Source organism: Chelonoidis abingdonii, chromosome 1 (assembly GCF_003597395.2).
Source record: "Chelonoidis abingdonii isolate Lonesome George chromosome 1, CheloAbing_2.0, whole genome shotgun sequence".
In the NCBI taxonomy this organism is placed as follows: Eukaryota; Metazoa; Chordata; order Testudines; family Testudinidae; genus Chelonoidis; species Chelonoidis abingdonii.
This window is the reverse complement of record NC_133769.1, coordinates 115,297,202-115,313,963: the sequence shown is the minus strand read 5'-3', so window position 1 is coordinate 115,313,963 and position 16,762 is coordinate 115,297,202. Positions and strand designations below refer to the sequence as shown.

General features: G+C 41.8%; 1 protein-coding gene across 8 annotated transcripts in view; it reads right to left on the bottom strand.

The window, feature by feature from the left end:
• TMTC1 (transmembrane O-mannosyltransferase targeting cadherins 1) overlaps positions 1 to 16,762 on the bottom strand; it is a 214,886-nt gene that overhangs the window by 36,454 nt on the left and 161,670 nt on the right. For all 8 annotated transcript variants that reach the window (XM_032763965.2, XM_075069192.1, XM_075069198.1 and 5 more), the window contains one exon: positions 12,102 to 12,210. In XM_032763965.2, coding sequence (XP_032619856.2) covers positions 12,102 to 12,210 — 109 coding nt within the window. The remainder of the gene's footprint in view (positions 1 to 12,101; positions 12,211 to 16,762) is intronic.

Genomic DNA, 16,762 nt, shown 5'->3' with positions numbered 1-16,762 from the left:
CAAAAAAAAAAAAAAAAAAAAAAAAAAAAAAAAAACAAAACAGGTGCAAATATTTCATACAGAAAGGGACATAGGAAGCTTTGACTGACTGAAACTGTCGCTGTATAAGTGTTCCTCTTTATCGAGTCTGGCTCTGGTTTGAATGTCACCGCTGAAGGGACTAGAGAGACATTGAGGCCTGGTCCACACTATACGTCGTTAAATCGATTATTTAACAGTTGTTAAATCGATTTAAAACGCGTACCCGTCCACACTACAGTGCTCTTTAAATCGATTAAAAGGGCTCTTTAAATCGAGATTCCTGTACTCCTACGAAAAATGAGAAGGAGTAACGCTAAAATCGGATAGTTATTAATTTTTTTTGATACTGTAGTGTGACGGAAACGACATTCATATGCCTCCGGGAGGTATCCCATAGTGCCAACCACTGACCGCTCTGGCAGCACCTGAACTCGGACACAGTGGGCAAGGGAAATAGGAAAGCCCCGCGAACTTTTGATTTATTTCCCTGTTTTGCCCACATTGGATTCTCTGATTCAGCACAGGTGGTATGCGTCCCAAAATCCAAAAAAGCTCCAGCATGGACCCGTACGGGAGATACTGGATTCTGATCGCGTATGGGAGGACAAATCTGTTCTATCAAGCTCTGTTACGGAAGACGAAATGCCAAAGCGTTTGAAAAAAATCCCAGGCTACACAGTCCTCTCGTGACAAAGCGTAACGGCCAAGCCAGAGACTCAATGGACGCTAATGGAGGGAGGGGTACTGAGGACTCAGCTATCCCACAGTTCACAGCAGTCCTCCGAAAACTAACTATTGCATTCTTGGCTGAGCTCCCCAATGCCTGTAGGTTAACACATTGTCCAGCGTGGTTCAGGGAATAGGCTCCTCAAGTTTACTCTCCCCTCCACCACGTGAAAGGAAAGGGGGGAAAGAAATCATTTTCTTGACTTTTTCAAATGTCCCGTTCTATGTCTTGAATGCTGCTTGGTTAGACGCTAGGCTGCAAGCAGTGAAGCGCAGTATTCGCCATCCTCTCCCCTCTCCAGTCGCAGGACGTGCCAGTAGGACTGGTAACAATCCTTATGAACTGAAGCACAATGCTTGATAATATTTTCAAGTAATCTAAAGTGCCTGAGATGAGGCCAGCCGGAGGGGCGCCTGGCTAAAAACAGAACAGAATGATCCTGGCACTCCAGTTATTTACAGAACGGCTGGTAACTGTCTTCATCATAACAAACTGGGTGAGCTTCAATCAGGCCCCTCCCTTTTCCTGTGTAAAGAAAAGATCTGTACTGCCTGGACATCATGTAGTGGACTGGGCTCCTCTCCCCACAAGACCGCTTAAGTCCTGCCTGGACTATCATAGCCACGCGGAGGCTGCTCCCCCTCATTTTTATTTCACTAAAAAACTCTGCATTCTTATTACTTCATTGACACAAATGGCGGGACACTGCACGTAGCCCAGGAAGGTGGGGGAGGAGGGGAAGCAACGGTGGGGTTCTTTGGCAGGGCACCCCTGTGAATACTAACATGGAGGCAGCTGTGCTCTCTCATACACTGGTCCTCTAGTAACACTAGTCCCAATATCTAGGCATGACTGACTTCTATTTTTAGAAAACCATAAAGGAAGGATTTGACTCGGGAGTCCTCCCATTTTGCTTTTGCGCCCCCGGCCAATCTCAGCCATGGGCACCATGATAGCAGTAGACAGTACAAAGGGGGAGAGATAAACCGTCACTCATTGGCCCAGTTTACTCCACAGTAGGACGGTACAGACGACTGTAACCATGCTCTGCTATCATGCAAAGCAAATGAATGCTGCGTGTAGTGCTGGAGTATCGCCTCTGTCGCGCATCCAGTACACAATTAAGTGACTGTAAATAAAAAAGCTGAACGGGCTCCATGGTTGCCGTGCTTATGGCATCTGGCAGGGCAATTCCAGGGAAAAAGGCGCGAAAGGATTGTTGCTTGTTGTTTTCCTGGAGGAAGGAGTGATTGACGACATTTAACCCAGAACCACCCGCGACAATTGAATTCACCCAGAATCTCCAAGGGGCAGGAGAGACTGCGGGAACTATGTAGCATGGAATAGCTACCCACAATGCAACACTCCAGAAATCAACGTAGCCTCGGACCATAGACGCACACCAAACCCCGAATACTGTGCCTAGTGTGGCCGCGCGAGAAATCGAATTTATAATATCTGTTTTATAAAACCGGTTTAATGTAATTCGGAATTATCCTGTAGTGTAGAATGTAGCCTTAAAATTACAGCAGTTTGTACTAATTCCCTTGAGCATTGATACTTTCTTCTTACAGCATATTTTACAAGCCAGGAGCAAAGGAACTTTAGCCCTATTTCAGATTCAAATAGCTCTCACTAGTGGGGACATACTGTGTATGGACCAAGGAATCAAGATGCCATCCTCATCATGTCACTCCCCTGCTCTCTCCTTCTTTAGCCATCACAACACAACCTCAAGACACAGCAGTTTGTCATACGCATTTTTGGTAACTTCATGAGAGCTAATTAAGTGGAGGTATGCAACTTCTAGCAACTCCGCCCCCTTTTCCAGAATGTGGCGGATATAATTCTTGAAATACTCTCCTCCCCATAGCCACACAGTTTTTTTTTTAAAACTGTTACTGCGAAAGTTTTGAATATTGTGTGTTTAAAGTATCCAACAATGCAAAAAATGTGTGATCCACACTGTGCTCCAAATAGAAAGAACAAAGGCCATGAAACTTAATCCTTTAAGAACTCAAATAATACATTTCTTAAAGGAAAGATCAGACTGCAACTGAAATGAGATCATAATTTCTCCTTCCCCACACATCATATCATCAGGCCAATACTGGCAGAATTTCCCTGTAATGTATTTCCTCAAGAGCTTTGCCGTTTAGGGTCGGGCTCTGCAGCCTTAATCATGTGGGAATAGTGCTTACTTGCATGTTGTTCCATGGAAGTCAACAGGTCTTCTGTGTAAAGTGGTACACAGTAAAAGGCTGCGGAGTCAACTATTAACTTGTGTGGTTTGAAATGTGGAGTGATTAAAAAAGCTAAAGCAAGTTGTTTACCACTTGGGGAAATGTACCAGACCATTTTCTCCCCTCCACTGTAACTCCACAAGAGGATGAACAACTGTTGAGATTAGATCAATTTTAGTGGACTTAGCATTCTAAGTCAAGGAACTACAGCTAAGGACATTTCCTTTGGATATATGGCTTTACATCCCAACTATAACTGTTGTAATTTGTCCTGACAATCTTAATGACCAGTACTTCTCGTTATTGAAAAAATTAAATAATATTAAAACCCAGCTGTCATCATTAGAAATCATAGGCTGAAGGGACTGAGGGTCATCTAGTCCAGTAATCTGCATTCATGGCAGGACTAAGTCATTATCTAGATCACCCCTGACAAGCTGTTTTGTCTAACGCTGCCTTAAAAATCTCCAATGATGGAGATTTCACAACCTCCCTAGGCAAACTATCCAGTGCCTAACTATCCTGACAGTTTAGGAATCCTTTCTAATGTCCAACGTAAACCGCCTTGCGCAATTTAAGTCCATTGCTTCTTGTCCTATCCTCAGAGGTTAAGGAAAACCATTTTTCTCCCTCCTCCTTGTAGCAAACCTATCATCTACTTGAAAACTGTTATGCCCCCATCTCAGTTCTTTCTCTTCTCTAGTTCTAACAACCCTTGTTCAATCTTCCTCGAAGGTAATAGTTGGTAGACCCTTAAATCATTTTTGGCTGCTCTTCTCTGGACTTTTCTCAAATTTGTCCATATTCTTTCCTGAAATGTGGTGTCCAGAACTTGGACCAATACTCCAGCTGAGGCTTACTCAGTTGGAGGGAAGCCGAAAGAATTACTTCTGTGTCTTGCTTACAATATTACTGTAAATAATTCCCAGAATGAATGTTCCTTTTTTTTTTTTTTTTTTTAGGCAACAGTGTTACACTGTTTCACTCATATTTAGCTTGTGATCCACTATAACATTGCGACCCCTTTCTGCAGTACTCTTTCCTAAGGCAGTCATTTCCCATTTTGTTGTGTGCAACTAATGTTTCCTTTCCAAGTGGAATACTTTGCATTTTGTCCTGATTGAATCTCCTATTTACTTCGGACCAATTTCTTCAGTTTGTCCAGATCATTTTGGATTTTAATCCTATCTCCAAAGTACATTTGCAAACCCTTCCCCTTGGGATCATCGCAAACTTTTTAAGTGTACTCTTAATGCTATATGAAATCATTACCTCAAAAGGTAATAACCAGAATGTTTTTAAGTACAATCAGAAGTAGAAGCCTGCTAAACAACCAGTGGGGCACCTGACCGATCGAGATACAAAAGGGGCACCTAACGCGATAAAGCAATTGCGGAGAAACAAAATGAAATTCTTTGCTTCAATCTTCATTGGTTGAGGATGTTAGGAGTTACCAAACGTGAGCTGTCTTTGTTTAGGTGACAATCTGAGGGAATTGTCCACAGATTGAAGTGTCACTAGAGGAGGTTTGGAATTATTGATAAACTAACAGTAAACAAGTAAACGCGACCAGATGGCATTCAGCCAAGAAGTTCGAAAGAACTCAAAAATGTGAAATTGCGGAATATTAACATGGTTTGTAACCTTGTTCCTTTAATCAGTTCTGTACTCCCAATGACTAGAAAGAACTATTTCCTAACCCATATTAAAAGGCTCTAGCGGTGATCCTAACAATTACAGACTGGTAATCTAATATCAGTAACAGGGCAAATTAGTTGAAACAGTAATAAAGAATAAAAATTTGTCGACAAACAGAGATAACAAACTTGTTGGGCAAAAGTTCAACATGGTTATCTGTAAAGGATATCATGTCCCTTACTAATCTATCAAGTTCTTTTGAAAAGGTCAACAAAACATGTGGACAAGGGATCCAGTGGATATAGTCTACTTAGATTTCCCGAAGCCTTTGACAAAGGTCTCTCACCAAAGGCTCTTACGTAAATCAGTTGTCATGGAATAAGAGAGAGATCCTTTCAGGATTGAGAATGGCTTAAAAGACAGGGAACAAAGGGTAAGAATAAATGGTAATTTTCAGAATGGAGAGGGGTATAAGTGGTGTGCCCCACGGGGTCAGTTTCCTAGGACCCAATCCTATTCAACTTTATTCATAAAATGATCTGGAGAAAGGGGTAAACAGTGAGGTGGCAAAGTTTGGCAAGATGAATACTAAACTGCTCAGATAGTTAAAACAAAGCAGACTTCCTGAAGAACTTCAAAAAGATCTACAAAACTAGTGACTGGGCACAAAATGAGCAAATGAAATTTAATGTGGAAAATGTAAAGTATATGCACATTGGGGAAAAAATAACCCCAAACTATACATACAATATGATGGGGTCATTTTGCTACAACAATCAGGAAAAGAGAATCTTGAAGTCATCATGGATGTTCTCTGAAGATGTTCATAAGCAGTGTGCACCCGGCAGTCAAAAAGCAAACAGGATTTAGGAATCATTTAAAAAGGATAGAGAATAAGAACAAAGAATATCTTAATGCCTCTATATAAGCCGTAGATGAGGACGTGTCATTCCTCTCTATTCGACATTGGTGAGGCCTCATTGGACTACTGTGTCCAGTTTGGCCACACAATACAGGTAAGGGATGTGAAAAATTGGAGAGAGTCCTAGGTGGAGGGCAACAAAAATTATTTAGGTGGCTGGACACTCGATATATGAGGAGAGCTGAGGGAACTGCGAATTGTTTAGTCTGCAAGAGAGAACGAGGGGGGATTGGACAGCCTGCTATTCAACTAACACTGAAAAGGGGATTCCAAAGAGGATGGATCTAGACTGTTTCTCAGTAGGTACAGATGACAAGAACAAGGAGGATGTCTCAAAGTTGCCAGTGGGGATGTTTAGAGTTGGATATTAGGGACCAAACTTTTCACTAGGAGGGTGGTGAAGCACTGAAATGGGTTACTCAGGGAGGTGGAGGAACTCTTTCCTTAAAGGTTTTAAGGTCAGGCTTGATTAAACGCCCTGGCTGGGATGATCTACTTGGGGAGGGTCACTGCTTGAGCGGGGATTGGACTAGATGACCTCCTGAGGTCCCCTTCCAAAACCTGATATTCTATGATTCTATATCCTAGGACCCCACATCTTTGAATACTGAGTACAAGATGTGGACTCCTCATCTCAAAAAAGATATATTGGCATTTAGAAAAAGTTTCAGAAAGGGCAACTAAATATTAGGGGTTAAAACAGGTTCCATATGAAGGAGAAGTTGAAGAGACTTAGGACTTTTCAGCTTGAAAAAGAGGAGACTAAGGGGGGATATGATAGAGGTATAAAAAATCATGAATATGGTGTGGAGAAAGCAAAATAAGGAAAAGTTATTCTTGTTCCCGTAAATACACCTCTACCCCACTATAACGCCATCATGGGGAGACAAAAAATCCCTAACCCGCGTTAATAAGTTTTGAAACCCTGTTATATCAGGGTTAGGGGCGCCAAGGCCTCTGGCGGTGATTTAAAGAGCTCCGGCCTCCAGCTGCGTGGGGAGCCCAGGCCTTTAATCACTGGCCCGACCCTGCTGCCACAGCCCTCGGGTAGCAGTGGTGCAGGTCCAGCGGGAATTAAAGGGCTTTGGGGCTCCCCGTAGCAGCTGGAGCCCGAGACCTTTAAAGTCCGCCGGAGCCCTCTGCCTACGCGCGCTATACGCGAACCGTGTTATATCAGGCTCGGCATTAAGCTGGAGTAAGGTGAATATAGAACTAGGACCACCAAATGAAATTAATGGGCAGCAGGTTTAGAAACAAAAAAAGGAATTCTTCTTCACACAGCCACAGTCAAACCTGTGGAACCTTCCTTGCCTGAGAGGTTGTGAAGGCTAGGCTATAATAGAGTTAAAAGACGAATTAGGTAATGAAGGAGGTTAAAAGTCCATTTAATGGCTATTAGCAGAATGGGTAAGGAATGGTGTCTCTAGCCTCTGTTTGTCAGAGAGTGGAGATGGATGGCAGGAGAGAGATCACTTGATCATTATCTGTTAGGTTCTCTCCCTCTGGGGCACCTGGCATTGGCCACTGTTGGTAGACAGGATACTGGGCTGGATGGACCTTTGGTCTGACCTAGTTGGCCGTTCTTATGTTCCTTTTGATGAAGATATTGTACAGAATCAGACCCAGAACTGATCCCTGTGGGACCTCTTTTGATGTGCCCTTCCTTGTGCTTGACTGTGAACCATTGATAAACTACTCTCTGCAAATGGTTTTCTAAACAGTTATGCACCCACCTTATAGTAACTCCATCTAGGTTGTATTTCCCTAATTTGTTTATGAGAAGGCCAAGGAAGACAGTATCAAAAGCCTTACTAAAGTCAAGATATACCACATCTTCCACTCCCTCTCTATGCACAAGGCTTGTTACCCTGTCTAAGAAGCTATTAGGTTGGTCTGATATGATATGCTCTTGATAAATCCATGCTGACTGTTACTTATCACCTTATTATCTTCTAGATGTTTGCAAACTGATTGCTCAATTATTTGCTCCATTATCTTTCTGGGTACTGAAGTTAAGCTTCTTATTCTCCCTTTTATAGATTGGCACTATATTTTCCCTTTCCGAGTCCTCTGAAATCTCTCCCATCTTCCATGACTTTTCAAAGATAATCAGTAATGGCTCAGATATCTCTTCAGTCAGCAACTTGAATATTCTAGGATGCATTTCATCAGGCCCTGGTGACTTGAAGACATCTAACTTGTCTAAGTAATTTTTAACTTGTGCTTTCCCTATTTTAGATTCTGATCCTACCTCATTTTTACTGGCATTCACTATGTTAAATATCCAATCACTACTAACCTTTTCGGTGAAAACTAAAAGAAAAACATCATTTAGAACTTCTGCCATTTCCACATATTCTTGTTATTGTTCTTCTGCCCTCACTGAGTAATGGGCCTACCCTGTCCTTGGCCTTCCTCTTATTTCCAATGTATTTGCAGAATATTTTCTTGTTACCCTTTATGTCTCTAGCTAGTTTAATCTCATTTTGTGCCTTGGCTTTTCTAATTTTGTCCCTAAATACTTGTGTTATTTGTTTTTATTCATCATTTGTAATTTGACCTGGTTTCCACTTTTTGTAAGACTCTTTTTTGAGTTTCAGATCATTGAAGATCTCCTGGTTAAGCCAGGGTGGTCTCCCGCCGTACTTCCTATTTTTCCTATGCAGTGGGATAGTTTGCTCTTCTGCCCATTGAGGGGCTTATTCAAAACATAGTTTCAGTTCAACAAACCCACTGTATGTGTGTATGTGCAAATATATTGCTGATAGAAATCTAAAGGCCATGCTTTGAACTTCCTATCATATCAGACATAATAGAGATTTTCATCTACCTGAACAGATCTGGTAACATTTTACTCTCATCCATAGATGGATGGAGAAGAAAATAAAATAGCAAAATACATTTTAGCAACTGATATTTATTATAGACAGCGCTGGTAACAGCACATATTAAAACTGCCTGACCCTCCCTATTATAGGACCCTCTTTTTATTTGCTGTTAACTTTCAAACTTTAATCATTTGGGCTGAAATTTTCCATGCTGGATGTCTGTCTCAAGATGACTCTTTTTGGAAAATTTCAGCTAAAATGATTCAGATGTTTTCAAGAACAAAACTAGGGAAAAACATATTTTTTGGGCCATGTTAAAATTTTTTGGATAATCTTTTCTTCGAAAAGCTGTAGCACCCCCATGCTTTGTCGCAGGGACTTGAAATTTGATACAAGGTTGCTTTCGTGTCAGGGATGTGCCTTGTGCTGTGCCCAAGAAAATCCTCCCAAATTTGTCCAAGGTATAAGCCTCTGTAAAAACAGTTTGCACATGCTCACAACATGCTGCTGCTCGTATCTGCAGAGGGCTGAGTAGGACTTCCCCTGCAACTACAGCTCTGGGCTGCTGTGGGACAGGCTGAGGCGAGGCACTGGAACTGAGAGAAGGGAATTTATATCTCCTGTGCTCTCAGTGATTCCCCCCGGCTCCTCTGTCCCCCTGCCCAAGCCCAGGTAATGTGGATGAAGACGTTGCCTGATTCAAATGCAGAGAAGACAAGAGCCAATCCTGGGGTAGGGATGCAAGTAGAGTAGATTGGGTCAAGGAGCCTGGAGGAGACGTGACTGGAACTGGTGGCTGCCAGGGCAAGAGGAGAGGGGAACAACTGGGTCTGGGCGCTGTGGGGTGGGAGGGAGTGGGGAGTGGCTGGGCAAGAAGGCAGGGGCTAGGATCTGGGTTGTGTGTGTGGAGACTGGGAGCCAGGACACGGGGGAGGATTTTTATAGACTCATAGATTTTAACACCAGAAGTGACCATTGGATCATCTAGTCTGACCTCAAAGGAGACCAGCACTGGGAGAAAGAGAGGGAAAAGTGAGGAGGAGGGAGGGAGGGAGAGAAGAACCAGGAAAGGAGCTGGTGTGGGAGACTAGAGCTGGAACCAGTTGGGGAGGAGAAATGAAATGGAGGGAGGGGACAAATCTGATGAGAAGCTTGTGCGGTTGTGGGGGACAGAGTTGGGTCTGACTGGGCAAAGAGACTTGGAGATAGAGCTGGTGGGAAACGGGAGCAGGGGGCATGGAAAGGAGACTGGATGAGCATCCCAGGGAAGGAGACTGGGGCTGGAAATCAGTGAGGATGGGGAATAGGGGGAGGGCAACTGAAGACCTGAGACGGGGAAGAGATCGATCAGATAAGAGCCTAGAGGGAGTGAACTAGGACTGGATGGGCAAGAGACTGGGGACAAGGTCCTGGTGGGTGGGAATGGCTGAGCAAGGCTGGGAAAGGCTAGAGGGAACAGAGCAGACTGGGTCAAGCTCAGAGAGAATGAGCAGACGAGTGTGCCCACTAGAGAATACTTCCTTCCAGAGAGGAACAGAACCCAAGATTCCTGAGTCTCACCATTCCTCTGCTGTCAGCAAATCTCTGCAAAACCCACTGACAAAGTGTGTGTTTCATTTCCCTCTAGTCTTGGTCCGCACAGAGGACAACAGTATACTACTGCTACTAGTTACTCCATTAACTCAGATGGCAGAACTCTGTTCTGTGGATCTAAAGTTTCCAACAATGATGATGATCTAGGTGGGTGTCAGTATGATGCCACATGATAGAATTTTTGGGTTTTTTTTCAGTCTGCTTTAAAATACAAAACAAAACTTGAAAATTACACACAAAAAGCTCTGTTAAAAGAACATCATTAAAGCCGAAAAGTCAATCACTCAAAAGTTAGGAAATGCCTGAATTAAGGCTGCCCTTTCAACCTTAATTTGGCCCCCTTTTCTGTACGCATTATGATACAGTCTTTAAATGCATGGTCACAAGCTTCCTTTTCCACAGGACCCTGCTTTATTCAGTGCACAGGATGGACCTGCCCTACGGATGAATGAGGACTGTAGAGAGAAGTATCAGACGGGTAGCCGTGTTAGTCTGAATCTATAAAAGCAGCAGAGAATCCTATGGCACCTTATAGACTAACAGACGTTTTGGAGCACGAGCTTTCGTGGGTGAATACCCACTTCGTCAAGTGGGTATGGTCCCACGAAAGCTCATGCTCCAAAACGTCTGTTAGTCTATAAGGTGCCACAGGATTCTCTGCTGCTTTTGTAGAGAGAAGGAAATTGTTTGTTGGACCTTTGCCTTATTTGTTGCAAAAGTTGGAAGGTGTGTAGTGAATGAGGCAGGGGATTATAGGAAGACAAAGGACAGGCTCATGGGTAAGGCAAGGAATTATATTCTAGCCCTGTCTCTGCCACAGAGTTCATATGTGATGCTAAAGTCATTGAAATTCAACTTTTCACAGATGGGCCCTAATTGCGTATTCTCATTTTCAGAGATTCCACCTTAAGATCCTGGGATCTGATGTGCAGAAGCACTGAGCACTCTCAGTTGCAAGTGAAATCAATGGGAGCATCATTTTGAACATATAAAGTGATATATGATGCTATGTTCTCTGAAAAATCAGGTATTGAAAGTCTCAGATTCGGCACCCAAAATTAGTGGATACTTTTGACCTTAATCACTTTGTGCCTCAGCTCCCCATCTGTAAAATGGGGATAAAACCCACTCATGTCACAGGAGTATTTTGCAAAAAAAAAAAAAGGAAATATTTGTGAAACGCTCAGATATTATAGTGATGAGTGCAGTAGAAAAGCCCAGGAGGAAATTAATAATTCTGTCTTCGGAACCAGGTTTGAACAATGTGCAATAAGCAGGCCTAGGAACATACATTGGGGAGAAAACAAAACACTGAACAGCTGTGCTTTAAGTGAGGACCATGCACTCTGTGCATTGAGGGAAGCAGGGGTCTTGTGTAAAAACAGTATGTGATCATGTAATTAAAGACTGAATCATAATACAGATGAAGAAGGGGGACAGGATGAAGGTTGCCCAGGCAACCTTAATTCTGGCACTTCCTAACTTTTGAGTGCTTGACTTTGCACCCTTAATAATGTGTTTTTAAACGTCATGTTTTTTTGTATTGAATGTATTATATAGTTTGCCTATTATCACACTCTAGGTGCACTATGTAATAGATCATGATTTCTCTATAACTTCAATAACTTGGAAAGCTTTCAAATTACATTAAAAGACTTCACATTGTACTAACATAACCTCAAATAAGCTCAATCAAACCTACTATCTCAAAGCGGGTTTGCCGTACTGAAGTGATTATTCTAGAATACACCAGCTGTCATACCCAGATATTCACAGAATTACATTTTTAAAAAATAGATATATGATAGGGATGGGAAGGTCAGGGATGCAACCCCATGCTCAGGATGTCCCTAAACCTTCAGCTGCCAGAATCTGGGACAGGATGACAGATTTCAAATTTCATTTGAAATTGCCCTGTTCTGTTCACTCCCTCTGAAGCATCTGGCATTCACTACCATCAGAAGACAGGATGCTGGGCTGGATGGACCATTGGTCCAACCCAGAATGGCCATTCTCATGTATTGGTGAGAGAGTTTTTATTGTATTCAGAGGAGAATCAGACATGTCAAAAGGTAACATTAATGAATCGTGCATAGAAGGAATGAGTAAGTCTAAATATTACTGGTTACCTGTTCAGCCAACAGGGAAGCAAGGCTTGAGTAGGCATCTGCAAACTCTGGACCGTATTTAATGGAATCTCTCAATAAGAACACAGCTTCCTCTTTCTTCCCTTGGGACCTGCAAGTCATAAAAGAAACAAAGTTCTTTTAACAATATGTTTAGGTCACCTATTGATTAAATACTTTAAAGAGACTTGAAAGTCCCTGTCTTGTTCTTTTCAACAAAGACTAACTAATTAACTCTGGCTTCTAGCCACAGTCTAGGTAACCAGAATCTCCTAAGGCAATATAGAATTCCATAGCCTCTCTGTCAGTGGGAGGAGAAGAAGTGAAGAACTGAAGTTATTGGTTACATGGTAAGTTTGTACCCTGGCACCTTCAGATTCCTTGTATGGATTTCTATAGCTTTCTGGGAAATATACAAGTTCAACACAAAGATTCTTCTCCACCTACAGCACTTCTCTATATATTTGGGGTGGGGAGAGGCAGGGGAGAAGGGGGGAGATGACCCGTATATGCTGCCTTTAGTAGGGCCTGTTTTCACAGTAATTGCTGACATCAACTGGACAAACCTACCAAGAAACTCTGAGTGATTTGAGAAGAGATAAGAGAATCCCTTTAAGAAATGGAAATATAGGGTCTCACCTCTGCAGCAGCTCTTCACTGGCAACTCTTGCAGCATTCCAGCTCTGGATCTGGCAGGGAGGGGCATGAGAGCTGGCTGAGCTCCGGTGGTTATTCCCCTTTTGACAGTAAACCAAATACAGCATGATGCTTTGTTAATCTGTGCTGGTTCCCCTTCCATGGTATAAAACCGCCTTCTCTCTTTAGGTGGGGTGGCCAGGGAAGGTTCTAGAACCAGCCATGATTGAGGAAGCCATGTGAAACACGACTTTGACTCCTTAGGAGTCAGCTCTCTAAGGCCCAATAAGCCAGTGAGGCCATGTGGTAGAGGGGAGGCAAGAGGTATCCACTCAGATATCCTTTACATCATGTGTATGTCTCAAGATCTTTAGGTTAAGGGAACTCAACCTCTGGTTTCTTCTGGGAAAGCAGAAAATCTGCCCACTATGGACAAAAATATTCCCGGAAATTCTGAGAATTTCAACTCATAGCGTCTCCTCTCTCTGATGCAGGTTATTCTCATATAAGGGAGTTTGGAGCCAACAGGATTTTCCTTAATTGATCAGACCTTTGGTTCCATTACTGTGGTAGTCTGGCTTACAGTGGTGGCCATTATCTGACGTTTCAGATGAAGGCAAAACAGGTAAGTCATAATGCACATACCCAACTCTGCAGTACTCTACATGGCATGAAAACATTTCACCCTGTCTACACAGTGATCAGTACATGCCATATTCTCAGCTTGCAAAACTGCAAACATAATTGTTTATATAATTATGGATCTTCAGCCACATTTGTCTTTAATTTTGGAGTCTATGAAGAGGACAAATCTGTGAAACTCTGACTCATCTAGCAGAACCTTGGTCATGAGTTAGATATAAGTCAAAGGTAAGCTAATGAAAATTTCATCAGAGCACAATGCACTACCCCTAACATGGGATTCTCCCACAGAAGTCATTAGGAAGTCACTTGCCTTACAGGAAGAAACATCTAGGGGTTAGAACAGTGGACTGCTAGTCAGGATTCTTGGGATCTATTCCCAGATCTGTCGCTGACTCATCTGGAATAGATCACTTATGGGAAACCTCTCTCTGCTTCTGTTTCTCCCATCCACAAAATGGGGACAATAAAGCTTACATACTCCATAAGGACTTTATGAACCTTAAAGCTGTTTGTGCTTTGAGATCCTTAGATAAAAGTGTGTTATATGGGCACAGTGTCATGATTTAATTAAACAACATATACATTTTAAGTGGAATATATTTTCATGTTTTTGACGGCCCAGTATCACTAACTCCATTCTCAAGCATCTTGACCATTGCTGGCCTGGAGAGAGTCCCTGACTCTGCTCCTAGGAAGGGAATGGCCAGAGATGGTTGTGGAAAGCCTAATGTGGTGAGCTCCAGTTGCAGTGGAGGGGTTTACTATATTTCTTGCCTTGGAAAAGGGAGCAGTTTCCCTGGGTGAGTGACTATGGATGTTTATATGGACTGAGCCAATAAGCTTTCTTTGTGTTGGGTGCACAAAGTAATATGAACATCATAGCTTTTGAAAAGAAACAAAGGACTCTGAAGTATGAGAAATATGTGAAAAGCTTGCAACTTTAGCCTTGGATTTCATCTGGGCGACATGGCCAAGAAACCAGATCTTGTTTATAAGGTGCAAATTTCAGCTGACAATATTTGTGGATTTTCAGATTTTTTTCCCCTTCTAGTTATATAATTGAGAGAATATTTTCCCTGTGCTTTAAGTTAAGTAAAAACAGTTGGGCTAGTCTTTTCCTTCTTACAGTGGTACTCAATCTAAATTACCCAAATAAGCAAAAACAAATAAAGAACCACTTTCCCTCTTACTAATTAAAGACTAGGTAGTTTGTCTATTTAGAAAACTTTTGGATTCTTTGGCTGGAGTTTTGTGACACATTTATATAAACTGAAAACAGATGACTGCTTTGTAAAGTTATCAACGGTTTGGCAGGAATGTAGGAAATGCCAGATACAGAAATAAAAGGATTAAGTGATCCACTCGACAGCAGTAAAAGTCCCCATTAACCGCAAGCATGCACTCTTAATTACTCTTTTTTTTTTTGAATAGCCCTTTTTTGTTTGATCCCCGAACAATGTGTCTCCTTAAAGGGGAAGAGGAAAAGATTACAGAATCTTTTTGTTGTGACAGACCGAATTATATTAAAAGAACAGATACAACAACCTCTAACAGAGCTCAACCCTGCAAGATGCAGAGTACTCTGGCCCCGATGTAGCCAAGCATTTACACATGCTTAACTTTAAGCACATGAGCAGAAAGTCAATGATGTGTTGAAATGCTTTCCTGGATCAGAGCCAAAGTGCTCAGCCTCTTACACGATGGAGGCCATATGAGTTTTTTAATTTTAAAAATGATCTGTTTAATCTCTTATTGTACAGTGCAAAGGGAGGATTTTTTTATATGTTTATTTTCTATGCATTTGTTATCTATCACAGCAAAAGCCAGATGAATGGACACCTTCACTGCTATACAGAGAGGGTGAAATTCATCCCACACAGCGGCCAAGGTACCACTGAAATCCATAAGATGGAGGGTAAGTGATTCATAGAGCCTTGTGAGGGGTCTCTGCACTGGGATAAATTTCACTGTCAGAGAAAAGAATAGCATAGGGTTTGGTCTTCTATAGCACTTTTTACTTTCAAAATATCCCAAATGACTTTATAAAGTAAAGCATTAGATACTGGTAGAACAATGTCTGCACAAACACTGGATCCATTGTGCGCTCAGTAGAGGCTCAGCACAACCTTAACAGAGTAACCGGTTTTCCTCAATAGAAAATTTACCAGCCAAGCTACAGGGGTTTTCCTCTTCTCACCAACAAAATGCCACAGAATCTTTTAACTTCTACTTGTATAGCTACCAAACACCAGGAGAAAGGATCTTGGTTTAGCATCATAAGCAAAAGACATTTACTGTCTCTAGCTGTCTTCATCTGTAAATAAATAACTAAACAAATTGGACGATGTATGTTAAAATGAATATGGACAACTTACTCCTTTGGCATCCATCTACAATACAGAATCTTCCTGTTTCCAGTTTTAATATAGCGACATTTTTCTGAAAGGGGTAAAACTATGTACGCAGTACTGCAGCCAACAAGTGATATATGAGACTTGGTTCAAGAAGCATGGTTATAGTGTCAGCACTATGTATAACGTGGAGTTTCAAATCAGAGACCTTACCCAAACTCTGGACTGATGTCCTTAAGATGTAGCAGCATTTGGTTTGGTTGTTTGGTGGGTAGGGGAAATGTTTAAGTCTCCAAAAGGTATTAATATTGCAAAGTTCCTGATGAGTTTAACTTTTCCATGATACTCTCTGCCTCCTTCAGACAAACACACAGGGCTATTTCAGCACATTCACACTTATGCCCCATAGTCTGAATCTGAGAAGTTCAGAAGAGAGGGCAGATTGACATCTCTCCCTCCTCAGGATAGGTGGTCTTGTCAAACCTGGGATAAATCATTGTAATAACTGTACTAGACATCTTGTATGCTCCTCTATGTACTGTGTACTCTGACCTGGGAATAAACATTAGATTTCAGTTAACAGGCCTCAAGGCGTACAATCTTTTCTTGGAAGTGTAGCCATAACATACTTACAGTGCACAGAGTATGGAAGTGTTTATTAGACAGAAGTGCCATACTGCCTGTTATAAATCCTTACATTTGAAGGGATACAGCAAAGAGGACTATCTCTCCTATTCTTTCTGTTGCAACAAACTCAAGTTATGTGTGCACGTGTGTTCATGCATATTCACTTCTCCGATATATTTACCAAATTTTATATCCTTTTTTTGTCTGAATTCTTCATAAAATCTGTATAAGAGATTCTGGTATGAATAATCCACATTATTCTGATTTTTCAAGTTAAATCTCACCAGTTCTGAATCCATAGACATGAGTTAAATATCTACATAATGCAGAGCTTTAAAAGAAATATTAAACCCAAAGGAAGATGCATTTTGAGCTACAAAAGGATGGGGATGTGATTTTTCATTG